The 27,207-nt window shown below is 53.1% G+C and overlaps 2 protein-coding genes across 3 annotated transcripts in view; both read right to left on the reverse strand.

The window, feature by feature from the left end:
- rnf31 (ring finger protein 31) overlaps positions 1-27,207 on the reverse strand; it is a 42,877-nt gene that overhangs the window by 2,011 nt on the left and 13,659 nt on the right. For both annotated transcript variants that reach the window (XM_088916687.1, XM_088916686.1), the window contains 15 exons: positions 26,484-26,647; positions 25,871-26,022; positions 24,076-24,333; positions 21,854-22,099; positions 19,910-20,095; positions 19,178-19,384; positions 18,410-18,583; positions 17,800-17,898; positions 12,125-12,214; positions 11,548-11,662; positions 6,185-6,297; positions 5,365-5,478; positions 3,900-3,948; positions 1,298-1,394; positions 896-1,061 (listed from right to left, as the gene is read on the reverse strand). In XM_088916687.1, coding sequence (XP_088772813.1) covers positions 896-1,061; positions 1,298-1,394; positions 3,900-3,948; positions 5,365-5,478; positions 6,185-6,297; positions 11,548-11,662; positions 12,125-12,214; positions 17,800-17,898; positions 18,410-18,583; positions 19,178-19,384; positions 19,910-20,095; positions 21,854-22,099; positions 24,076-24,333; positions 25,871-26,022; positions 26,484-26,647 — 2,230 coding nt within the window. The remainder of the gene's footprint in view (positions 1-895; positions 1,062-1,297; positions 1,395-3,899; positions 3,949-5,364; positions 5,479-6,184; positions 6,298-11,547; positions 11,663-12,124; positions 12,215-17,799; positions 17,899-18,409; positions 18,584-19,177; positions 19,385-19,909; positions 20,096-21,853; positions 22,100-24,075; positions 24,334-25,870; positions 26,023-26,483; positions 26,648-27,207) is intronic.
- On the reverse strand, positions 22,216-23,716 carry LOC148834115 (uncharacterized; the record flags this gene model as incomplete). Its single annotated transcript, XM_088917793.1, has 2 exons — positions 23,390-23,716; positions 22,216-22,674 (listed from the first exon to the last, which is right to left on the reverse strand). Coding segments are annotated over exons 1-2 (786 nt in total), but the record flags the coding sequence as incomplete, so codon positions are not given.

Genomic DNA, 27,207 nt, shown 5'->3' on the forward strand with positions numbered 1-27,207 from the left:
TTCCTCCCTGTCTGCTCCCTGTCCTCTCCTCCTCTTCCTCTTTGTCTGCTCCCTGTTCTCTCCTCCTCTTCCTCCGTCTGCTCCCTGTCTCTCTTCCTCTCTGTCTGCTCCCTGTTCTCTCCTCCTCTTCCTCCCTGTTCTCTCCTCCTCTTCCTCCCTGTCTGCTCCCTGTCCTCTCCTCCTCTTCCTCCCTGTCTGCTCACTGTCCTCTCCTCCTCTTCCTCCCTGTCTGCTCCCTGTTCTCTCCTCCTCTTCCTCCCTGTCCCTGATCTCTCCTCCTCTTCCTCTCTCTGCTCCCTGTCCTCTCCTCCTCTTCCTCCCTGTCTGCTCCCTGTTCCCTCCTCCTCTTCCTCCCTGTCTGCTCACTGTCCTCTCCTCCTCTTCCTCTGTCTGCTCCCTGTCCTCTCCTCCTCTTCCTCTCTGTCTGCTCCCTGTTCTCTCCTCCTCTTCCTCTCTGTCTGCTCCCTGTTCTCTCCTCCTCTTCCTCCCTGTTCTCTCCTCCTCTTCCTCTCTGTCTGCTCCCTGTTTTCTCCTCCTCTTCCTCTCTGTCTGCTCCCTGTCCTCTCCTCCTCTTTCTCTGTCTGCTCCCTGTTCTCTCCTCCTCTTCCTCTCTGTCTGCTCCCTGTTCTCTCCTCCTCTTCCTCCGTCTGCTCCGTGTTCTCTCCTACTCTTCCTCCCTGTTCTCTCCTCCTCTTCCTCTCTGTCTGCTCCCTGTTCTCTCCTCCTCTTCCTCCCTGTTCTCTCCTCCTCTTCCTCTCTGTCTGCTCCCTGTTCTCTCCTCCTCTTCCTCCCTGTTCTCTCCTCCACTTCCTCCCTGTTTGCTCCCCCCCCCTCCTCCTCCTCCTCTTCCTCCCCACCCCCGTGTGCCCCGGCCCGGTTCGGACCCGGTCCTCACCCTCAGCAGTCGCGCACTGTAGGCCCCGTCGTCCTCCACGTCCCCGCGCACGCAGTCCAGCTGGTACCTCCTGCAGGCGGCGCCGAGCTCGGCCAGGTCGTACACGGGCGCGGGGTCCAGCGAGTGCCCGTTGATCAGGCTGACCAGGTACTCCCTGTAGTGCTTCCTGCGGAGGGACCGGCCGCGTCACGTGGGAAACAGCGCCCCCCTGCGCGCCGCAGGCTCGGCGGGGGAACTGCAGCCGCCGCTCACACTGCCCCCACAGGTGCTATCGCAATGAACACGTCACAGCAGGACCACACCGCTCTGATCACTACACATCTCACTGCTCAGGCGATCAGCAAGGCAAGCACTAGAGATCTCACACCTGTGATCCTGCTCACAGCTAACAACTGCACTCACTCGCACAGGCCGGCCTGCCCCGCCTGAGTCTGGGCACCACAGGGGGCGTCAAAGAATCGGACTCCCTCCTCCTTCTGCTCCATCACCCCACACAAGCCTGTGAGAGAGAGAGGGGTTAATAGAGACACACTGACTGACTGGACACTCCAGTACATTAACACTGCACTGAGAGAGAGGGGTTCATACAGACACACTGACTGGACACTCCAGTACATTAACACTGCACTGAGAGAGAGGGGTTCATACAGACACACCGACTGGACACTCCAGTACATTAACACTGCACTGAGAGAGAGGGGTTCATACAGACACACTGACTGACTGGACACTCCAGTACATTAACACTGCACTGAGAGAGAGGGGTTAATACAGACACACTGACTGGACACTCCAGTACATTAACACTGCACTGAGAGAGAGGGGTTCATACAGACACACCGACTAGACACTCCAGTACATTAACACTGCACTGAGAGAGAGGGGTTCATACAGACACACTGACTGACTGGACACTCCAGTACATTAACACTGCACTGAGAGAGAGGGGTTCATACAGACACACCGACTGGACACTCCAGTACATTAACACTGCACTGAGAGAGAGGGGTTCATACAGACACACTGACTGGACACTCCAGTACATTAACACTGCACTGAGAGAGAGGGGTTAATACAGACACACTGACTGACTGGACACTCCAGTACATTAACACTGCACTGAGAGAGAGGGGTTAATACAGACACACTGACTGACTGGACACTCCAGTACATTAACACTGCACTGAGAGAGAGGGGTTCATACAGACACACTGACTGACTGGACACTCCAGTACATTAACACTGCACTGAGAGAGAGGGGTTCATACAGACACACTGACTGACTGGACACTCCAGTACATTAACACTGCACTGAGAGAGAGGGGTTAATACAGACACACTGACTGACTGGACACTCCAGTACATGAACACTGCACTGAGAGAGAGGGGTTCATACAGACACACTGACTGGACACTCCAGTACATTAACACTGCACTGAGAGAGAGGGGTTCATACAGACACACTGACTGGACACTCCAGTACATTAACACTGCACTGAGAGAGAGGGGTTCATACAGACACACCGACTGGACACTCCAGTACATTAACACTGCACTGAGAGAGAGGGGTTCATACAGACACACTGACTGACTGGACACTCCAGTACATTAACACTGCACTGAGAGAGAGGGGTTCATACAGACACACTGACTGGACACTCCAGTACATTAACACTGCACTGAGAGAGAGGGGTTCATACAGACACACCGACTGGACACTCCAGTACATTAACACTGCACTGAGAGAGAGGGGTTCATACAGACACACTGACTGACTGGACACTCCAGTACATTAACACTGCACTGAGAGAGAGGGGTTCATACAGACACACTGACTGACTGGACACTCCAGTACATTAACACTGCACTGAGAGAGAGGGGTTAATACAGACACACTGACTGGACACTCCAGTACATTAACACTGCACTGAGAGAGAGGGGTTCATACAGACACACTGACTGACTGGACACTCCAGTACATTAACACTGCACTGAGAGAGAGGGGTTCATACAGACACACTGACTGACTGGACACTCCAGTTCATTAACACTGCACTGAGAGAGAGGGGTTAATACAGACACACTGACTGACTGGACACTCCAGTACATTAACACTGCACTGAGAGAGAGGGGTTCATACAGACACACTGACTGACTGGACACTCCAGTACATGAACACTGCACTGAGAGAGAGGGGTTCATACAGACACACTGACTGGACACTCCAGTACATTAACACTGCACTGAGAGAGAGGGGTTCATACAGACACACTGACTGGACACTCCAGTACATTAACACTGCACTGAGAGAGAGGGGTTCATACAGACACACCGACTGGACACTCCAGTACATTAACACTGCACTGAGAGAGAGGGGTTCATACAGACACACTGACTGACTGGACACTCCAGTACATTAACACTGCACTGAGAGAGAGGGGTTCATACAGACACACTGACTGGACACTCCAGTACATTAACACTGCACTGAGAGAGAGGGGTTCATACAGACACACTGACTGACTGGACACTCCAGTACATTAACACTGCACTGAGAGAGAGGGGTTCATACAGACACACTGACTGACTGGACACTCCAGTACATTAACACTGCACTGAGAGAGAGGGGTTCATACAGACACACTGACTGGACACTCCAGTACATTAACACTGCACTGAGAGAGAGGGGTTCATACAGACACACTGACTGACTGGACACTCCAGTACATTAACACTGCACTGAGAGAGAGGGGTTCATACAGACACACTGACTGGACACTCCAGTACATTAACACTGCACTGAGAGAGAGGGGTTCATACAGACACGGTGACTGACTGGACACTCCAGTACATTAACACTGCACTGAGAGAGAGGGGTTAATACAGACACACTGACTGACTGGACACTCCAGTATATTAACACTGCACTGAGAGAGAGGGGTTCATACAGACTGACTTGATTGTAGTTGGAATGTAGTTTAATTCAGACAGGTGAGACTCCTACCTGCCTGCGATCCAGGTGGAGGCTCAGTGTTAAACTCCACGTTGTTTTTCTGCACAACAGAAATACAGACTGTGGATCAGAAAGAGCAGAACCAGCACAAATACTGTATATTCATTTCTGATACTCCCATTTCATCACGTCTTAGCAGCTCAGCATATGCCAGGACACTGTCAGTAAGAGTAGGGGTGTCCTGACTGGTCAGTCCAGATCCCAGGACACTGTCAGTAAGAGTAGGGGTGTCCCGACTGGTCAGTCCAGATCCCAGGACACTGTCAGTAAGAGTAGGGGTGTCCTGACTGGTCAGTCCAGATCCCAGGACACTGTCAGTAAGAGTAGGGGTGTCCTGACTGGTCAGTCCAGATCCCAGGACACTGTCAGTAAGAGTAGGGGTGTCCTGACTGGTCAGTCCAGATCCCAGGACACTGTCAGTAAGAGTAGGGGTGTCCTGACTGCTGGTCAGTACAGATCCCAGGACACTGTCAGGAAGAGTAGGGGTGTCCTGACTGCTGGTCAGTACAGATCCCAGGACACTGTCAGTAAGAGTAGGGGTGTCCTGACTGCTGGTCAGTCCAGATCCCAGGACGCTGTCAGTAAGAGTAGGGGTGTCCTGACTGCTGGTCAGTACAGATCCCAGGACACTGTCAGTAAGAGTAGGGGTGTCCTGACTGGTCAGTCCAGATCCCAGGACACTGTCAGTAAGAGTAGGGGTGTCCTGACTGGTCAGTCCAGATCCCAGGACACTGTCAGTAAGAGTAGGGGTGTCCTGACTGGTCAGTCCAGATCCCAGGACACTGTCAGTAAGAGTAGGGGTGTCCTGACTGCTGGTCAGTCCAGATCCCAGGACACTGTCAGTAAGAGTAGGGGTGTCCTGACTGGTCAGTCCAGATCCCAGGACACTGTCAGTAAGAGTAGGGGTGTCCTGACTGCTGGTCAGTCCAGATCCCAGGACACTGTCAGTAAGAGTAGGGGTGTCCTGACTGGTCAGTCCAGATCCCAGGACACTATCAGTAAGAGTAGGGGTGTCCTGACTGCTGGTCAGTCCAGATCCCAGGACACTGTCAGTAAGAGTAGGGGTGTCCTGACTGGTCAGTCCAGATCCCAGGACACTGTCAGTAAGAGTAGGGGTGTCCTGACTGCCGGTCAGTCCAGATCCCAGGACACTGTCAGTAAGAGTAGGGGTGTCCTGACTGGTCAGTCCAGATCCCAGGACACTGTCAGTAAGAGTAGGGGTGTCCTGACTGCTGGTCAGTCCAGATCCCAGGACACTGTCAGTAAGAGTAGGGGTGTCCTGACTGCTGGTCAGTCCAGATCCCAGGACACTGTCAGTAAGAGTAGGGGTGTCCTGACTGGTCAGTCCAGATCCCAGGACACTGTCAGTAAGAGTAGGGGTGTCCCGATAGCTGGTCAGTTAGGATCCAAGGACACAGAACCAGTCCCCTCCCACAGATGAGACAGAGCTCCCTACCTGCAACAAGGCCTGCAGCCTGGCGGGCTCCCAGTCCCGTAGGTAGAAGAAGCAGTCACGAGGGTGATGGGCATGGAGACCAGTCAAGGAGCAGTGAGGAACTGAGCAGGCCGTCTGAGAGAGAGAGAGGGAGGGGTTCATACAGACACACTGACTGACTGGACACTCCAGTACATTAACACTGCACTGAGAGAGAGGGGTTCATACAGACACACTGACTGACTGGACACTCCAGTACATTAACACTGCACTGAGAGAGAGGGGTTAATACAGACACACTGACTGACTGGACACTCCAGTACATTAACACTGCACTGAGAGAGAGGGGTTCATACAGACACACTGACTGACTGGACACTACAGTACATTAACACTGCACTGAGAGAGAGAGGGGTTAATACAGACACACTGACTGGACACTCCAGTACATTAACACTGCACTGAGAGAGAGGGGTTCATACAGACACACTGACTGACTGGACACTCCAGTACATTAACACTGCACTGAGAGAGAGGGGTTCATACAGACACACTGACTGACTGGACACTCCAGTACATTAACACTGCACTGAGAGAGAGGGGTTCATACAGACACACTGACTGACTGGACACTCCAGTACATTAACACTGCACTGAGAGAGAGGGGTTCATACAGACACACTGACTGACTGGACACTCCAGTACATTAACACTGCACTGAGAGAGAGGGGTTCATACAGACACACTGACTGACTGGACACTCCAGTACATTAACACTGCACTGAGAGAGAGGGGTTCATACAGACTATGCACTGTCGGTAACTAAGACACAGAGACTCACGGTGTGGAAGGGGTTGTTACAGCCGCTGCAGAACTGGTGCCGGCACTGGGAGCAGGTGAAGTGCATGCAGCCCCCCTTTGACAGAGCGTACTGGAACCTGCAGTTGGGACAGGCTGAGAGAGAGGGGGGTCAGTACTTCCACAGCTAACAGTAACAGCAACAGTAAGAGTGTCTGTACTGGTGCTGTTGTCACAGAGACAGCCACAGCTAACAGCAACAGTAATAGTGTCTGTACCGGTGCTGTTGTCACAGAGACAGCCACAGCTAACAGCAACAGTAACAGTGTCTGTACCTGTGCTGTTGTCACAGAGACAGCCACAGCTAACAGCAACAGTAATAGTGTCTGTACCGGTGCTGTTGTCACAGAGACAGCCACAGCTAACAGCAACAGCAACAGTGTCTGTACTGGTGCTGTTGTCACAGAGACAGCCACAGCTAACAGCAACAGTAACAGTGTCTGTACCGGTGCTGTTGTCACAGAGACAGCCACAGCTAACAGCAACAGTAATAGTGTCTGTACCGGTGCTGTTGTCACAGAGACAGCCACAGCTAACAGCAACAGCAACAGTGTCTGTACTGGTGCTGTTGTCACAGAGACAGCCACAGCTAACAGCAACAGTAATAGTGTCTGTACCGGTGCTGTTGTCACAGAGACAGCCACAGCTAACAGCAACAGCAACAGTGTCTGTACCGGTGCTGTTGTCACAGAGACAGCCACAGCTAACAGCAACAGTAACAGTGTCTGTACCGGTGCTGTTGTCACAGAGACAGCCACAGCTAACAGCAACAGCAACAGTGTCTGTACCGGTGCTGCTGTAACAGTGTCTGTACCGGTGCTGTTGTCACAGAGACAGCCACAGCTAACAGCAACAGTAACATTGTCTGTACCGGTGCTGTTGTCACAGAGACAGCCACAGCTAACAGCAACAGTAACAGTGTCTGTACTGGTGCTGTTGTCACAGAGACAGCCACAGCTAACAGCAACAGTAATAGTGTCTGTACCGGTGCTGTTGTCACAGAGACAGCCACAGCTAACAGCAACAGCAACAGTGTCTGTACTGGTGCTGTTGTCACAGAGACAGCCACAGCTAACAGCAACAGTAATAGTGTCTGTACCGGTGCTGTTGTCACAGAGACAGCCACAGCTAACAGCAACAGTAACAGTGTCTGTACCGGTGCTGTTGTCACAGAGACAGCCACAGCTAACAGCAACAGTAATAGTGTCTGTACCGGTGCTGTTGTCACAGAGACAGCCACAGCTAACAGCAACAGTAACAGTGTCTGTACCTGTGCTGTTGTCACAGAGACAGCCACAGCTAACAGCAACAGCAACAGTGTCTGTACCGGTGCTGCTGTAACAGTGTCTGTACCGGTGCTGTTGTCACAGAGACAGCCACAGCTAACAGCAACAGTAACAGTGTCTGTACCGGTGCTGTTGTCACAGAGACAGCCACAGCTAACAGCAACAGTAACAGTGTCTGTACCGGTGCTGTTGTCACAGAGACAGCCACAGCTAACAGCAACAGTAATAGTGTCTGTACCGGTGCTGTTGTCACAGAGACAGCCACAGCTAACAGCAACAGTAACAGTGTCTGTACCTGTGCTGTTGTCACAGAGACAGCCACAGCTAACAGCAACAGTAATAGTGTCTGTACCGGTGCTGTTGTCACAGAGACAGCCACAGCTAACAGCAACAGCAACAGTGTCTGTACTGGTGCTGTTGTCACAGAGACAGCCACAGCTAACAGCAACAGTAACAGTGTCTGTACCGGTGCTGTTGTCACAGAGACAGCCACAGCTAACAGCAACAGTAATAGTGTCTGTACCGGTGCTGTTGTCACAGAGACAGCCACAGCTAACAGCAACAGCAACAGTGTCTGTACTGGTGCTGTTGTCACAGAGACAGCCACAGCTAACAGCAACAGTAATAGTGTCTGTACCGGTGCTGTTGTCACAGAGACAGCCACAGCTAACAGCAACAGCAACAGTGTCTGTACCGGTGCTGTTGTCACAGAGACAGCCACAGCTAACAGCAACAGTAACAGTGTCTGTACCGGTGCTGTTGTCACAGAGACAGCCACAGCTAACAGCAACAGCAACAGTGTCTGTACCGGTGCTGCTGTAACAGTGTCTGTACCGGTGCTGTTGTCACAGAGACAGCCACAGCTAACAGCAACAGTAACATTGTCTGTACCGGTGCTGTTGTCACAGAGACAGCCACAGCTAACAGCAACAGTAACAGTGTCTGTACTGGTGCTGTTGTCACAGAGACAGCCACAGCTAACAGCAACAGCAACAGTGTCTGTACTGGTGCTGTTGTCACAGAGACAGCCACAGCTAACAGCAACAGTAATAGTGTCTGTACCGGTGCTGTTGTCACAGAGACAGCCACAGCTAACAGCAACAGTAACAGTGTCTGTACCGGTGCTGTTGTCACAGAGACAGCCACAGCTAACAGCAACAGTAATAGTGTCTGTACCGGTGCTGTTGTCACAGAGACAGCCACAGCTAACAGCAACAGTAACAGTGTCTGTACCTGTGCTGTTGTCACAGAGACAGCCACAGCTAACAGCAACAGCAACAGTGTCTGTACCGGTGCTGCTGTAACAGTGTCTGTACCGGTGCTGTTGTCACAGAGACAGCCACAGCTAACAGCAACAGTAACAGTGTCTGTACCGGTGCTGTTGTCACAGAGACAGCCACAGCTAACAGCAACAGTAACAGTGTCTGTACCGGTGCTGTTGTCACAGAGACAGCCACAGCTAACAGCAACAGTAATAGTGTCTGTACCGGTGCTGTTGTCACAGAGACAGCCACAGCTAACAGCAACAGCAACAGTGTCTGTACTGGTGCTGTTGTCACAGAGACAGCCACAGCTAACAGCAACAGCAACAGTGTCTGTACTGGTGCTGTTGTCACAGAGACAGCCACAGCTAACAGCAACAGTAGCAGTGTCTGTACTGGTGCTGTTGTCACAGAGACAGCCACAGCTAACAGCAACAGTAACAGTGTCTGTACCGGTGCTGTTGTCACAGAGACAGCCACAGCTAACAGCAACAGTAACATTGTCTGTACCGGTGCTGTTGTCACAGAGACAGCCACAGCTAACAGCAACAGTAACAGTGTCTGTACTGGTGCTGTTGTCACAGAGACAGCCACAGCTAACAGCAACAGTAAGAGTGTCTGTACTGGTGCTGTTGTCACAGAGACAGCCACAGCTAACAGCAACAGTAATAGTGTCTGTACCGGTGCTGTTGTCACAGAGACAGCCACAGCTAACAGCAACAGTAACAGTGTCTGTACCGGTGCTGTTGTCACAGAGACAGCCACAGCTAACAGCAACAGTAACAGTGTCTGTACTGGTGCTGTTGTCACAGAGACAGCCACAGCTAACAGCAACAGTAACAGTGTCTGTACCGGTGCTGTTGTCACAGAGACAGCCACAGCTAACAGCAACAGTAATAGTGTCTGTACCGGTGCTGTTGTCACAGAGACAGCCACAGCTAACAGCAACAGTAACAGTGTCTGTACCGGTGCTGTTGTCACAGAGACAGCCACAGCTAACAGCAACAGCAACAGTGTCTGTACCGGTGCTGCTGTAACAGTGTCTGTACCGGTGCTGTTGTCACAGAGACAGCCACAGCTAACAGCAACAGTAACATTGTCTGTACCGGTGCTGTTGTCACAGAGACAGCCACAGCTAACAGCAACAGTAACAGTGTCTGTACTGGTGCTGTTGTCACAGAGACAGCCACAGCTAACAGCAACAGTAATAGTGTCTGTACCGGTGCTGTTGTCACAGAGACAGCCACAGCTAACAGCAACAGCAACAGTGTCTGTACTGGTGCTGTTGTCACAGAGACAGCCACAGCTAACAGCAACAGTAATAGTGTCTGTACCGGTGCTGTTGTCACAGAGACAGCCACAGCTAACAGCAACAGTAATAGTGTCTGTACCGGTGCTGTTGTCACAGAGACAGCCACAGCTAACAGCAACAGTAACAGTGTCTGTACCTGTGCTGTTGTCACAGAGACAGCCACAGCTAACAGCAACAGCAACAGTGTCTGTACCGGTGCTGCTGTAACAGTGTCTGTACCGGTGCTGTTGTCACAGAGACAGCCACAGCTAACAGCAACAGTAACAGTGTCTGTACCGGTGCTGTTGTCACAGAGACAGCCACAGCTAACAGCAACAGTAACAGTGTCTGTACCGGTGCTGTTGTCACAGAGACAGCCACAGCTAACAGCAACAGTAATAGTGTCTGTACCGGTGCTGTTGTCACAGAGACAGCCACAGCTAACAGCAACAGCAACAGTGTCTGTACTGGTGCTGTTGTCACAGAGACAGCCACAGCTAACAGCAACAGCAACAGTGTCTGTACTGGTGCTGTTGTCACAGAGACAGCCACAGCTAACAGCAACAGTAGCAGTGTCTGTACTGGTGCTGTTGTCACAGAGACAGCCACAGCTAACAGCAACAGTAACAGTGTCTGTACCGGTGCTGTTGTCACAGAGACAGCCACAGCTAACAGCAACAGCAACAGTGTCTGTACCGGTGCTGCTGTAACAGTGTCTGTACCGGTGCAGTTGTCACAGAGACAGCCACAGCTAACAGCAACAGTAACAGTGTCTGTACCGGTGCTGTTGTCACAGAGACAGCCACAGCTAACAGCAACAGTAGCAGTGTCTGTACCGGTGCTGTTGTCACAGAGACAGCCACAGCTAACAGCAACAGTAATAGTGTCTGTACCGGTGCTGTTGTCACAGAGACAGCCACAGCTAACAGCAACAGCAACAGTGTCTGTACTGGTGCTGTTGTCACAGAGACAGCCACAGCTAACAGCAACAGCAACAGTGTCTGTACTGGTGCTGTTGTCACAGAGACAGCCACAGCTAACAGCAACAGTAGCAGTGTCTGTACTGGTGCTGTTGTCACAGAGACAGCCACAGCTAACAGCAACAGTAACAGTGTCTGTACCGGTGCTGTTGTCACAGAGACAGCCACAGCTAACAGCAACAGCAACAGTGTCTGTACCGGTGCTGTTGTCACAGAGACAGCCACAGCTAACAGCAACAGTAACAGTGTCTGTACCGGTGCTGTTGTCACAGAGACAGCCACAGCTAACAGCAACAGTAGCAGTGTCAGTTGTCATGGAGATAGCCAGAATAAACAGCTCCAGTAACAGTGGCTGTACCGATGCAGTTGTCACGGAGACAGCCAGAATCATCAGCTACAGTAACAGTGGCTGTACTGATGCAGTTGTCATGGAGACAGCCAGAATAAACAACAACAGTAACAGTGACTGTAATGATGCTGTTGTTGCAAAGACAGCGAGCACTAAAATCAACAGCGTAGTTTCTTACTGATGCCGTTGTCACGGAGATAGCCAGCCAAGCCCTGTCTCTGGTACTCTGGGTCGTTCTCTCTCTTCCACAGCTGGAACTGATCGCAGGTCAAACCAGCGTGCTGCTGTTCCCACTGTGTAAAACACACACAGCAAAAACTGTAACAGCACCTTGTATGATAGCGTGGGCAGCACAGCATGATTATTATACAGCTGTTGTTATATCGTGTGTGTGACATGATAGGCATGTTAGAGAGTGTGTGACGTATGCTAAACCCATACATACGCTACATAACACACACTAACACAAACTGCCATACTCTGTATAACACGCACACTGTATATAGTGTATAGCACACCATGTAAGAAGTTGTATAAAACACACAAACATCAGATCAACACACTAACCCTGGAGTACAGATCACACACTATGTAACATGATGCATAACACACACTATAGCCTGTACAGCACAGCCTGTACGTACAGCACATACACAATACAACCAGTACAATACAGTACTTATAAACAGATGTACACACTACAGCCTGTATGTCTAACGTTCACACTGTATCACACACCCTGTGTGAATACTCACTGGTTTCTTGCACTGGGCACAGAAGCTTTTCCTGCACTGTGGACAGGTCACTTTCAGCTGGTCACCATCGTAGATAAACCCAAAAGTGCACTAACATGGAAAGGGAGAAGTCATAACTCCAAACTCCTGGAAGACAGGGTCCCCCTGAGATGCAGAAACCCCCTTCCCATGGTCCCACAGTACACCTGTTATGTCCCAGGGGGTGATCAGGCACAGGCTCCCTGAGCTCTGACACTGGTGGAGTGAGCTCTCTAAGTCAGCACAGCCGATTGTAAGGCAGACAGTCAGTTTATAAGGGAGTCAGTGCAGGTTTTCTCAGTCAGTCAGTATGGGAGTCAGTGCGGGTGTACTCAGTCAGTCAGTATGGGAGTCAGTGCGGGTGTACTCAGTCAGTCAGTAGGGGAGTCAGTGCGGGTGTACTCAGTCAGTAGGGGAGTCACTGCGGGTGTACTCAGTCAGTCAGTAGGGGAGTCAGTGCAGGTGTACTCAGTCAGTATGGGAGTCAGTGCAGGTGTACTCAGTCAGTCAGTAGGGGAGTCAGTGCAGGTGTACTCAGTCAGTATGGGAGTCAGTGCGGGTGTACTCAGTCAGTATGGGAGTCAGTGCGGGTGTACTCAGTCAGTCAGTAGGGGAGTCAGTGCGGGTGCACTCAGTCAGTATGGGAGTCAGTGCGGGTGTACTCAGTCAGTCAGTAGGGGAGTCAGTGCGGGTGTACTCAGTCAGTATGGGAGTCAGTGCAGGTGTACTCAGTCAGTATGGGACTCAGTCCGGGTGTACTCAGTCAGTCAGTATGGGAGTCAGTGCGGGTGTACTCAGTCAGTCAGTATGGGAGTTAGTGCGGGTGTACTCAGTCAGTATGGGAGTCAGTGCAGGTGTACTCAGTCAGTCAGTAGGGGAGTCAGTGCGGGTGTACTCAGTCAGTATGGGAGTCAGTGCAGGTGTACTCAGTCAGTATGGGAGTCAGTGCGGGTGTACTCAGTCAGTATGGGAGTCAGTGCAGGTGTACTCAGTCAGTCAGTAGGGGAGTCAGTGCGGGTGTACTCAGTCAGTAGGGGAGTCAGTGCGGGTGTACTCAGTCAGTCAGTAGGGGAGTCAGTGCGGGTGTACTCAGTCAGTATGGGAGTCAGTGCGGGTGTACTCAGTCAGTAGGGGAGTCAGTGCGGGTGTACTCAGTCAGTCAGTAGGGGAGTCAGTGCGGGTGTACTCAGTCAGTAGGGGAGTCAGTGCGGGTGTACTCAGTCAGTCAGTAGGGGAGTCAGTGCAGGTGTACTCAGTCAGTCAGTAGGGGAGTCAGTGCGGGTGTACTCAGTCAGTATGGGAGTCAGTGCAGGTGTACTCAGTCAGTCAGTATGGGAGTCAGTGCGGGTGTACTCAGTCAGTATGGGAGTCAGTGCGGGTGTACTCAGTCAGTCAGCAGGGGAGTCAGTGCAGGTGAACTCAGTCAGTAGGGGAGTCAGTGCAGGTGAACTCAGTCAGTATGGGAGTCAGTGCAGGTGAACTCAGTATGGGAGTCAGTGCGGGTGTACTCAGTCAGTATGGGAGTCAGTGCAGGTGTACTCAGTCAGTATGGGAGTCAGTGCAGGTGAACTCAGTCAGTATGGGAGTCAGTGCGGGTGTACTCAGTCAGTCAGTAGGGGAGTCAGTGCAGGTGTACTCAGTCAGTAGGGGAGTCAGTGCAGGTGAACTCAGTCAGTATGGGAGTCAGTGCAGGTGTACTCAGTCAGTCAGTATGGGAGTCAGTGCGGGTGTACTCAGTCAGTCAGTAGGGGAGTCAGTGCAGGTGAACTCAGTCAGTATGGGAGTCAGTGCAGGTGTACTCAGTCAGTATGGGAGTCAGTGCGGGTGTACTCAGTCAGTCAGTATGGGAGTCAGTGCGGGTGTACTCAGTCAGTATGGGAGTCAGTGCAGGTGTACTCAGTCAGTAGGGGAGTCAGTGCAGGTGTACTCAGTCAGTCAGTATGGGAGTCAGTGCGGGTGTACTCAGTCAGTAGGGGAGTCAGTGCAGGTGTACTCAGTCAGTATGGGAGTCAGTGCGGGTGTACTCAGTCAGTATAGGAGTCAGTGCGGGTGTACTCAGTCAGTCAGTAGGGGAGTCAGTGCGGGTGTACTCAGTCAGTCAGTAGGGAAGTCAGTGCAGGTGTACTCAGTCAGTCAGTATGGGAGTCAGTGCAGGTGTACTCAGTCAGTCAGTATGGGAGTCAGTGTGGGTGAACTCAGTCAGTCAGTATGGGAGTCAGTGCAGGTGAACTCAGTCAGTATGGGAGTCAGTGCAGGTGTACTCAGTCAGTATGGGAGTCAGTGCAGGTGAACTCAGTCAGTAGGGGAGTCAGTGCAGGTGAACTCAGTCAGTATCGGAGTCAGTGCGGGTGTACTCAGTCAGTCAGTAGGGGAGTCAGTGCGGGTGTACTCAGTCAGTATGGGAGTCAGTTCGGGTGTACTCAGTCAGTCAGTAGGGGAGTCAGTGCGGGTGCACTCAGTCAGTATGGGAGTCAGTGCGGGTGTACTCAGTCAGTCAGTAGGGGAGTCAGTGCGGGTGTACTCAGTCAGTATGGGAGTCAGTGCAGGTGTACTCAGTCAGTATGGGAGTCAGTCCGGGTGTACTCAGTCAGTCAGTATGGGAGTCAGTGCGGGTGTACTCAGTCAGTATGGGAGTCAGTGCAGGTGTACTCAGTCAGTCAGTAGGGGAGTCAGTGCGGGTGTACTCAGTCAGTATGGGAGTCAGTGCAGGTGTACTCAGTCAGTATGGGAGTCAGTGCAGGTGTACTCAGTCAGTATGGGAGTCAGTGCAGGTGTACTCAGTCAGTCAGTAGGGGAGTCAGTGTGGGTGTACTCAGTCAGTCAGTATGGGACTCAGTCCGGGTGTACTCAGTCAGTCAGTATGGGAGTCAGTGCGGGTGTACTCAGTCAGTCAGTATGGGAGTTAGTGCGGGTGTACTCAGTCAGTATGGGAGTCAGTGCAGGTGTACTCAGTCAGTCAGTAGGGGAGTCAGTGCGGGTGTACTCAGTCAGTATGGGAGTCAGTGCAGGTGTACTCAGTCAGTATGGGAGTCAGTGCGGGTGTACTCAGTCAGTATGGGAGTCAGTGCAGGTGTACTCAGTCAGTCAGTAGGGGAGTCAGTGCGGGTGTACTCAGTCAGTAGGGGAGTCAGTGCGGGTGTACTCAGTCAGTCAGTAGGGGAGTCAGTGCGGGTGTACTCAGTCAGTATGGGAGTCAGTGCGGGTGTACTCAGTCAGTAGGGGAGTCAGTGCGGGTGTACTCAGTCAGTCAGTAGGGGAGTCAGTGCGGGTGTACTCAGTCAGTAGGGGAGTCAGTGCGGGTGTACTCAGTCAGTCAGTAGGGGAGTCAGTGCAGGTGTACTCAGTCAGTCAGTAGGGGAGTCAGTGCGGGTGTACTCAGTCAGTATGGGAGTCAGTGCAGGTGTACTCAGTCAGTCAGTATGGGAGTCAGTGCGGGTGTACTCAGTCAGTATGGGAGTCAGTGCGGGTGTACTCAGTCAGTCAGCAGGGGAGTCAGTGCAGGTGAACTCAGTCAGTAGGGGAGTCAGTGCAGGTGAACTCAGTCAGTATGGGAGTCAGTGCAGGTGAACTCAGTATGGGAGTCAGTGCGGGTGTACTCAGTCAGTATGGGAGTCAGTGCAGGTGTACTCAGTCAGTATGGGAGTCAGTGCAGGTGAACTCAGTCAGTATGGGAGTCAGTGCGGGTGTACTCAGTCAGTCAGTAGGGGAGTCAGTGCAGGTGTACTCAGTCAGTAGGGGAGTCAGTGCAGGTGAACTCAGTCAGTATGGGAGTCAGTGCAGGTGTACTCAGTCAGTCAGTATGGGAGTCAGTGCGGGTGTACTCAGTCAGTCAGTAGGGGAGTCAGTGCAGGTGAACTCAGTCAGTATGGGAGTCAGTGCAGGTGTACTCAGTCAGTATGGGAGTCAGTGCGGGTGTACTCAGTCAGTCAGTATGGGAGTCAGTGCGGGTGTACTCAGTCAGTATGGGAGTCAGTGCAGGTGTACTCAGTCAGTAGGGGAGTCAGTGCAGGTGTACTCAGTCAGTCAGTATGGGAGTCAGTGCGGGTGTACTCAGTCAGTAGGGGAGTCAGTGCAGGTGTACTCAGTCAGTATGGGAGTCAGTGCGGGTGTACTCAGTCAGTATAGGAGTCAGTGCGGGTGTACTCAGTCAGTCAGTAGGGGAGTCAGTGCGGGTGTACTCAGTCAGTCAGTAGGGAAGTCAGTGCAGGTGTACTCAGTCAGTCAGTATGGGAGTCAGTGCAGGTGTACTCAGTCAGTCAGTATGGGAGTCAGTGTGGGTGAACTCAGTCAGTCAGTATGGGAGTCAGTGCAGGTGAACTCAGTCAGTATGGGAGTCAGTGCAGGTGTACTCAGTCAGTATGGGAGTCAGTGCAGGTGAACTCAGTCAGTAGGGGAGTCAGTGCAGGTGAACTCAGTCAGTATCGGAGTCAGTGCGGGTGTACTCAGTCAGTCAGTAGGGGAGTCAGTGCGGGTGTACTCAGTCAGTATGGGAGTCAGTTCGGGTGTACTCAGTCAGTCAGTAGGGGAGTCAGTGCGGGTGCACTCAGTCAGTATGGGAGTCAGTGCGGGTGTACTCAGTCAGTCAGTAGGGGAGTCAGTGCGGGTGTACTCAGTCAGTATGGGAGTCAGTGCAGGTGTACTCAGTCAGTATGGGAGTCAGTCCGGGTGTACTCAGTCAGTCAGTATGGGAGTCAGTGCGGGTGTACTCAGTCAGTATGGGAGTCAGTGCAGGTGTACTCAGTCAGTCAGTAGGGGAGTCAGTGCGGGTGTACTCAGTCAGTATGGGAGTCAGTGCAGGTGTACTCAGTCAGTATGGGAGTCAGTGCAGGTGTACTCAGTCAGTATGGGAGTCAGTGCAGGTGTACTCAGTCAGTCAGTAGGGGAGTCAGTGTGGGTGTACTCAGTCAGTCAGTATGGGAGTCAGTGCAGGTGTACTCAGTCAGCAGGGGAGTCAGTGCAGGTGTACTCAGTCAGTAGGGGAGTCAGTGCAGGTGAACTCAGTCAGTAGGGGAGTCAGTGTGGGTGTACTCAGTCAGTAGGGGAGTCAGTGCAGGTGTACTCAGTCAGTCAGTAGGGGAGTCAGTGCGGGTGTACTCAGTCAGTCAGTATGGGAGTCAGTGCGGGTGTACTCAGTCAGTCAGTATAGGAGTCAGTGCGGGTGTACTCAGTCAGTCAGTAGGGGAGTCAGTGCAGGTGTACTCAGTCAGCATGGGAGTCAGTGCGGGTGTACTCAGTCAGTCAGTAGGGGAGTCAGTGCGGGTGTACTCAGTCAGTATGGGAGTCAGTGCAGGTGTACTCAGTCAGCATGGGAGTCAGTGCGGGTGTACTCAGTCAGTCAGTAGGGGAGTCAGTGCAGGTGTACTCAGTCAGTAGGGGAGTCAGTGCGGGTGTACTCAGTCAGTCAGTAGGGGAGTCAGTGCGGGTGTACTCAGTCAGTATGGGAGTCAGTGCAGGTGTACTCAGTCAGTATGGGAGTCAGTGCGGGTGTACTCAGTCAGTATGGGAGTCAGTGCGGGTGTACTCAGTCAGTATGGGAGTCAGTGCAGGTGTACTCAGTCAGTCAGTAGGGGAGTCAGTGCGGGTGTACTCAGTCAGTATGGGAGTCAGTGCGGGTGTACTCAGTCAGTCAGTAGGGGAGTCAGTGCGGTCGTACTCACATGACTACACCAGAGGAATTTGGGATCCTTGAGGAGTGCCTGCTCTGTCAGCTTCTTATGGAAGAGCTCGTACACCTCACAGTCCAGACAGTCTCGCAGCTGTCAACACACAGACACACAGCAGCTCAGCACAGGCCCACACAACATGTACACAACTGCACAGTACAGTGTGCCATAAGGGTACAAAAGCATTCAGAATTGTAATTTTCCATGTTAAAAACAGAAAATGCATTCGGTAGACCTGCAATCAATTGAAAGAAGGGCAACTAGCAATTCACGGGCTAAAAGGACAGGTTGAGGAACTGGATCTCTTTAGTCGTAAGCAAGATGACCAGAGGATTGGTTGCAAATGTTTAAAATAGTGAAATATCACTGATACGGTCCCCCCCAGAGGACCACTTCTGTACACATCAAAAACAGAAACTGTGCATTTGGGACCAAGGACAGAAGGTACTTGTTTGCACAGAACGTGGCGAGGGACAGGAACCAGACGCCCACCGTGTTGTTGAAGACGATACCACGGGGTTCTGAAGGAACAGCTGGCCAAGATCACTAGGCAGCCAGCACGTGTTGTTTCCTTCCCAGAGTTCCTGTGTTCCTATAAGAGCACCTGTATGTCCAGGGTAGAGAAGTAGCTGTTGAACTGGTCCTGGTTGTTGATGTCTGGCTCTCCACACACTGGGCACACCATGTCCCTGATGTGTTTGTCTCTGACCGCAATCGTGAAGTGCTGCTGGAAACAGGCTGAGCACACTGTGCACTGACAGGAGATCAGAGCCTGCATCTGAGACACCAGGAGAGAGAGAGGGGAGTTCAAACACACACTCTACTGACAGGAGGTCACAGCCTGCATCTGAGACACCAGGAGAGACAGAGAGGAGTTCAAACACACACTGTACTAACAGGAGGTCACAGCCTGCATCTGAGACACCAGGAGAGAGAGAGGAGTTCATACACACACTGTACTGACAGATCAGAGTCTGTATCTGAGACACCAGGAGAGAGAGAGGGGTTCATACACACACTGTACTGACAGGAGGTCACAGCCTGTATCTGAGACACCAGGAGAGAGAGAGAGGGGTTCATACACACACTGTACTGACAGATCAGAGCCTGTATCTGAGACACCAGGAGAGAGAGAGGGGTTCATAGTGTACTGACAGATCAGAGCCTGCATCTGAGACACCAGGAGAGAGAGAGGGGTTCATACACACACTGTACTGACAGATCAGAGCCTGTATCTGAGACACCAGGAGAGAGAGAGAGAGGGGGGTTCATACACACACTGTACTGACAGATCAGAGCCTGTATCTGAGACACCAGGAGAAAGAGAGGGGTCAGAATCTGTATCGTAGAGGACACTACGAAGATCACTAACCTTGCTCTGAGGGAAGCTGTAAAAACAGATAGGACACTCTTTGGAGAGGAGGCGTCGGATGAAGTCACGGTCCTGCGACTCGCGGACAGCCTGCACCACGTCTTCCAGGCTGTAAGAGGCACCAGGCTCCAGGAGGAGAGAGAGAGCCAACTCACAGCGCCCCCAGCTGGGCAGCTCATACACTGCCAGCAACCTCCGCAGCACCCTCTGAAGAGAGATGACAGCACTCACTGACTGACTGGACACTCCAGCACATTAACACTGCACTGAGAGAGAGGGGTTAATACAGACACACTGACTGGACACTCCAGTACATTAACACTGCACTGAGAGAGAGGGGTTAATACAGACACACTGACTCCAGTACTCCAGTACTCCAGTACATTAACAGTGCACTGAGAGAGAGGGGTTCATACAGACACACTGACTGACTGGACACTCCAGTACATTAACAGTGCACTGAGAGAGAGGGGTTAATACAGACACACTGACTGACTGGACACTCCAGTACATTAACACTGCACTGAGAGAGAGGGGTCAATACAGACACACTGACTGACTGGACACTCCAGTACATTAACACTGCACTGAGAGAGAGGGGTTAATACAGACACACTGACTGGACACTCCAGTACATTAACACTGCACTGAGAGAGAGGGGTTAATACAGACACACTGACTGGACACTCCAGTACATTAACACTGCACTGAGAGATATTGGGTTTCTCTAACCTGTTTGTCTTGGTGATGAACGTCAATGTGGGACTCAGGTTGTTCACTCCAGACACGCTGATGAAAGGGTTCCAACAGGGGGCGTTGCAAGAGAGAGAGTGCTCCCCTCACCTCCCCCCCACTAAGTCGCAGAGCATCGTGACACCCCAACATATCAGTGAACCCCAGAGTAGCAAGTTCCCGTACCTGAAAGAAAAGTTTGAATACAGTCTTTCAGACTGACTGGACACTCCAGTACATGAACACTGCACTGAGAGAGAGGGGTTCATACAGACACACAGACTGGACACTCCAGTACATTAACACTGCACTGAGAGAGAGGGGTTAATACAGACACAATGACTGGACACTCCAGTACATTAACACTGCACTGAGAGAGAGGGGTTCATACAGACACACTGACTGACTGGACACTCCAGTACATTAACACTGCACTGAGAGAGAGGGGTTAATACAGACACACTGACTGGACACTCCAGTACATTAACACTGCACTGAGAGAGAGGGGTTAATACAGACACACTGACTGGACACTCTAGTACATTAACACTGCACTGAGAGAGAGGGGTTCATACAGACACACTGACTGGACACTCCAGTACATTAACACTGCACTGAGAGAGAGGGGTTAATACAGACACAATGACTGGACACTCCAGTACATTAACACTGCACTGAGAGAGAGGGGTTAATACAGACACACTGACTGGACACTCCAGTACATTAACACTGCACTGAGAGAGAGGGGTTCATACAGACACACTGACTGACTGGACACTCCAGTACATTAACACTGCACTGAGAGAGAGGTTAATACAGACACACTGACTGGACACTCCAGTACATTAACACTGCACTGAGAGAGAGGGGTTCATACAGACACACTGACTGACTGGACACTCCAGTACATTAACACTGCACTGAGAGAGAGGGGTTCATACAGACACACTGACTGGACACTCCAGTACATTAACACTGCACTGAGAGAGAGGGGTTCATACAGACACAATGACTGGACACTCCAGTACATTAACACTGCACTGAGAGAGAGGGGTTAATACAGACACACTGACTGACTGGACACTCCAGTACATTAACACTGCACTGAGAGAAAGGGGTTCATACAGACACACTGACTGGACACTCCAGTACATTAACACTGCACTGAGAGAGAGGGGTTCATACAGACACACTGACTGACTGGACACTCCAGTACATTAACACTGCACTGAGAGAGAGGTTAATACAGACACACTGACTGGACACTCCAGTACATTAACACTGCACTGAGAGAGAGGGGTTCATACAGACACACTGACTGACTGGACACTCCAGTACATTAACACTGCACTGAGAGAGAGGGGTTCATACAGACACACTGACTGGACACTCCAGTACATTAACACTGCACTGAGAGAGAGGGGTTCATACAGACACACTGACTGACTGGACACTCCAGTACATTAACACTGCACTGAGAGAGAGGGGTTCATACAGACACACTGACTGGACACTCCAGTACATTAACACTGCACTGAGAGAGAGGGGTTCATACAGACACACCGACTGGACACTCCAGTACATTAACACTGCACTGAGAGAGAGGGGTTCATACAGACACACTGACTGACTGGACACTCCAGTACATTAACACTGCACTGAGAGAGAGGGGTTCATACAGACACACTGACTGACTGGACACTACAGTACATTAACACTGCATGGAGAGAGAGGGGTTCATACAGACACACTGACTGACTGGACACTCCAGTACATTAACACTGCACTGAGAGAGAGGGGTTCATACAGACACACTGACTGACTGGACACTCCAGTACATTAACACTGCACTGAGAGAGAGGGGTTCATACAGACACACTGACTGACTGGACACTCCAGTACATTAACACTGCACTGAGAGGGGTTCTCTCCCTGTAGCCTCACCTTGGCCTGTCTGTCTCTCAGTGCCCGCCTCACTGCCTTCTCCAGGTCTCCGCCGGCGCTGACCCAGGCCTGCCGGGCCTCCTGGCGGGACAGCCGGGCCCCCCCCAGGCTGCCGCTGGCCATGTCGCACAGCAGGTCCAGCGCCATGGGCAGCTCCGAGCACAGCCAGCGGCACGGCTCCCGGGTCCCGGAGTAGCTGACCGCGGCGAAGACCTCCTCCGGGCTCACGCCCCGCGCCTCCGCCTCCTGCCACACAGAGGGGGAGGAGTGGAGAGAGTCGGGAAGGTGTGGGAGGGATCGGGGCAGCAGCTGGAGAGTCGGGAAGGTGTGGGAGGGATCGGGGAAGCAGCTGGAGAGAGTCGGGAAGGTGTGGGAGGGATCGGGGCAGCAGCTGGAGAGAGTCGGGAAGGTGTGGGAGGGATCGGGGCAGCAGCTGGAGAGAGTCGGGAAGGTGTGGGAGGGATCGGGGCAGCAGCTGGAGAGAGTCGGGAAGGTGTGGGAGGGATCGGGGAAGCAGCAGGAGGGAGTCGGGAAGGTGTGGGAGGGATCGGGGAAGCAGCTGGAGAGAGTCGGGAAGGTGTGGGAGGGATCGGGGAAGCAGCTGGAGAGAGTCGGGAAGGTGTGGGAGGGATCGGGGAAGCAGCAGGAGAGAGTCGGGAAGGTGTGGGAGGGATCGGGGCAGCAGCTGGAGAGAGTCGGGAAGGTGTGGGAGGGATCGGGGCAGCAGCTGGAGAGAGTCGGGAAGGTGTGGGAGGGATCGGGGAAGCAGCTGGAGAGAGTCGGGAAGGTGTGGGAGGGATTGGGGAAGAGAGAGGCCCTCCCTGTGATCAATTCCTTACTCTTCTATAGCGCTTTTCTGGACACTCCCCTCAAAGCTCTTTACAGGTAATGGGGATCCCCTCCACCACCAGCACCAGTGTGCAGCCCCGACACTCCCCTCAAAGCTCTTTACAGGTAATGGGGATCCCCTCCACCACCAGCACCAGTGTGCAGCCCCACCTGGATGATGCTCCAGTCTGCTCACACACACCAGCTCTCAGTGGGGAGGAGAGCAGAGTGATGAGGCCAGTTCAGAGAGGGGGGGGTTATCAGGAGGCCATGACTGGTAAAGGCCAGGGGGAAATTTGACCAGGGCACTACTGTAACACCCCTACTCTCTTTGAGAAACACCCTGGGGTTTTTAATTTTGGACATTAGGACCCACACAGACCACAGGGTGAGCGCCCCCTGCTGGCCCCACTAACACCTCTTCCAGCAGCAGCCTTAGCTTTTCCCAGGAGGTCTCCCACTCAGGTACTGGCCAGGCTCACACCTGCTGAGCTCCAGTGGGCTGCCAGCTGTGAGCTGCTGGGTGACATGGCTGCTGGCCTCATTAACGACTCTAACAGGTGCCAAAGACAGGTGCCCCTGGCGGCCCCTAGTGGCGGTCCACGGTCATCACACTTCCTCCGAGCAGCGGCCCGCCACACTTTCCTGCTCGGCTCACGGTGGTGACCCCTGCGTTCCCCGGGGAGAATCGGGGCGTCTCTCCCCCACGACGGCGCCAAGTGGCGGGAGGCGCTGTCGGGCCGGGAGGTGCGAGGGAGAGAGGGCCCGCGGGCTGACTCCCACCTCTAGGGGGCGGGCGCGACCCCGGAGCCCGGACTGCAGTCCGAGGGCACCCCTCTCCGTCAGGACACAGGCCGGAGCGGCGCCAGCACCGCGGGCCAGTGGTGGGCATCGCCGAGGGGCAGGCGCGTCAGGGGGCAGGAGAGAGCGCGAGGGGGAGGGACAGGCAGACACTGCTGGGGCAGACGAGACGTCCGACGCGCCGGTAACCGACGCCTGTGAAAGGCCGACAGCTCGATCATCAGCGATATCCATCCATCCACTTTCTACCTCCCTTCAGACAATTCAGGATCAGGGGGGGGAGCACCAGGCGCAAGGCAGGGTACAGCCTGAAGGGGACACCTGTCCATCATAGAGCAGAGAAACACTCACACTCACACTCACACCAGGGTCAGCTCTCCCAGAAGCCAATTAACCAGCAGTATGTCTCTGGACTGTGGGAGGAAACTGGTCCACCCAGAGCAAATCCACACAAACACACGGAGACACAAACCCCACGCAGACAGCAGCTCAGATCTGGAATGGCACCCATCAACGCTGTTCACAGCGCCACCGTGCCAGGATCAGCAACACTCACATCGAACATGCACAAGAGCCTGTGAAACTCCACCTACTCTGATCATCTTGACAAGCTGGAGCCCCTCCTCTTTCATCTTGTTCTGTCGCGCCCAATCAGCGTCCGCCACCGGCTTGGGGAGGGGTGTGGGCGGGACCTTGGGGGGCGTGGTCACCACAGGGCCATCCAGCAGGGCTGGAGACGGCTGTGGGCAGGGCAGGGAGACGTGGGAGGTGGGGTCATAGCGGCTGAAGTTACAGACTTCGCACACGCTGCTGGTCATGGTGTTCGCAAAGGTGCAGTACTGGCACTCCCACTGAGGGAAACAGAGAGACAGGTCAGAGTACAGGACAGCACACAGACACAGGCCTGAGCTCTGCTGTGACGTAGTGAAACACACACACACACACAGCCCTGAGCTCTGCTGTGTCCCAGCAGTGAAACACACACACACACAGCCCTGAGCTCTGCTGTGAGCCAGCAGTGAAACACACACACAGCCCTGAGCTCTGCTGTGACGTAGTGAAACACACACACACACACACAGCCCTGAGCTCTGCTGTGACGTAGTGAAACACACACACACACAGCCCTGAGCTCTGCTGTGAGCCAGCAGTGAAACACACACACACAGCCCTGAGCTCTGCTGTGACGTAGTGAAACACACACACACACAGCCCTGAGCTCTGCTGTGACGTAGTGAAACACACACACACACAGCCCTGAGCTCTGCTGTGACGTAGTGAAACACACACACAGCCCTGAGCTCTGCTGTGACGTAGTGAAACACACACACACAGCCCTGAGCTCTGCTGTGACGTAGTGAAACACACACACACAGCCCTGAGCTCTGCTGTGACGTAGTGAAACACACACACACACAGCCCTGAGCTCTGCTGTGACGTAGTGAAACACACACACACACACAGCCCTGAGCTCTGCTGTGAGCCAGCAGTGAAACATACACACACACAGCCCTGAGCTCTGCTGTGACGTAGTGAAACACACACACACACAGCCCTGAGCTCTGCTGTGAGCCAGCAGTGAAACACACACACAGCCCTGAGCTCTGCTGTGACGTAGTGAAACACACACACACACAGCCCTGAGCTCTGCTGTGACGTAGTGAAACACACACACACACACAGCCCTGAGCTCTGCTGTGAGCCAGCAGTGAAACACACACACACACAGCCCTGAGCTCTGCTGTGAGCCAGCAGTGAAACACACACACAGCCCTGAGCTCTGCTGTGAGCCAGCAGTGAAACACACACACACAAAGCCCTGAGCTCTGCTGTGAGCCAGCAGTGAAACACACACACAGCCCTGAGCTCTGCTGTGACGTAGTGAAACACACACACACACACAGCCCTAAGCTCTGCTGTGAGCCAGAAGTGAAACACACACACAGCCCTGAGCTCTGCTGTGACGTAGTGAAACACACAAAACACACAGCCCTGAGCTCTGCTGTGAGCCAGCAGTGAAACACACACACACACACAGCCCTGAGCTCTGCTGTGAGCCAGCAGTGAAACACACACACAGCCCTGAGCTCTGCTGTGAGCCAGCAGTGAAACACACACACAGCCCTGAGCTCTGCTGTGACGTAGTGAAACACACACACACACAGCCCTGAGCTCTGCTGTGACGTAGTGAAACACACACACAGCCCTGAGCTCTGCTGTGACGTAGTGAAACACACACACAGCCCTGAGCTCTGCTGTGACGTAGTGAAACACACACACACACAGCCCTGAGCTCTGCTGTGACGTAGTGAAACACACACACACACAGCCCTTAGTTTACAATGAAGACTAATGCTAGACTGTGAGTCAATCCCTATGCCTCAGTACCTGTAGCTGGGAAGCTGCAGCCACAGGAGGGATCTGGGGTTGGGCTGAGGTCACAGGTGGACGGGACGCCAGGCGGGGACGCTCACACACCTCACACAGCACACTGCTGCTGGGATTGACCATGGTACAGCTCTGACACTGCCACTGAGACACTAAGAAAGAGAGGGGGGTTCATACAGACACACTGACTGGACACTCCAGTACATGAACACTGCGCTGAGAGAGAGGGGTTCATACAGACACACTGACTGGACACTCCAGTACATGAACACTGCGCTGAGAGAGAGGGGTTCATACAGACACACTGACTGGACACTCCAGTACATGAACACTGCGCTGAGAGAGAGGGGTTCATACAGACACACTGACTGACTGGACACTCCAGTACATTAACACTGCACTGAGAGAGAGGGGTTCATACAGACACACTGACTGGACACTCCAGTACATTAACACTGCACTGAGAGAGAGGGGTTAATACAGACACACTGACTGGACACTCCAGTACATTAACACTGCACTGAGAGAGAGGGGTTCATACAGACACACTGACTGGACACTCCAGTACATTAACACTGCACTGAGAGAGAGGGGTTCATACAGACACACTGACCTGAAACCTGGGAAGCCTGCAGTACATCATCTCTGCCAGCAGGAGGGGCTGTCCGAGGCCTCTCACAACTCACACACAGCACGGCTAGGCTCTCGTTCCGAAAGGTACAGGAGACACAGGTCCAGGGCGCAGAGGGGGAGCGCACAGAGAGAGACTGCGGGGGGCTGGGGGAGAGAGAGGGGTCAATACACACACTGCGGGTGAATGAGGCTGCCTTTCCTGCCCCAGGGGCAAAGACCCAGAATGGGAACCAGGTGTATGTGCATTTACAACCGAGATCAGCAGGTGTTCCTATACGCAAAGAGTGGTGGGGGTGTGTAACAGGCTGCCCAGCCATGTTGTTGAAGCCGATACCCTGGCTTCTCTCCAGACAAAGCTGGGTGAGCTCCTCCAGTCAGGACAGGAGGCTCTTCTTTACACAGAGGGGGGTGGGGGTGTGGAACAAGCTGCCCAGCCATGTTGTTGAAGCCGATACCCTGGCTCCTCTCCAGACACAGCTGGGTGAGCTCCTCCAGTCAGGACAGGAGGCTCTTCTTTACACAGAGGGGGGTGGGGGTGGGGAACAAGCTGCCCAGCCATGTTGTTGAAGCCGATACCCTGGCTTCTCTCAGGACACAGCTGGATGAGCTCCTCCAGTCAGGACAGGAGGCTCTTCTTTACACAGAGGGGGTGGGGGTGTGGAACAAGCTGCCCAGCCATGTTGTTGAAGCTGATACCCTGGCTC

This window comes from Atractosteus spatula, chromosome 5, assembly GCF_055471065.1.
Source record: "Atractosteus spatula isolate fAtrSpa1 chromosome 5, fAtrSpa1.hap1, whole genome shotgun sequence".
Lineage (NCBI taxonomy): Eukaryota > Metazoa > Chordata > Actinopteri > Semionotiformes > Lepisosteidae > Atractosteus > Atractosteus spatula.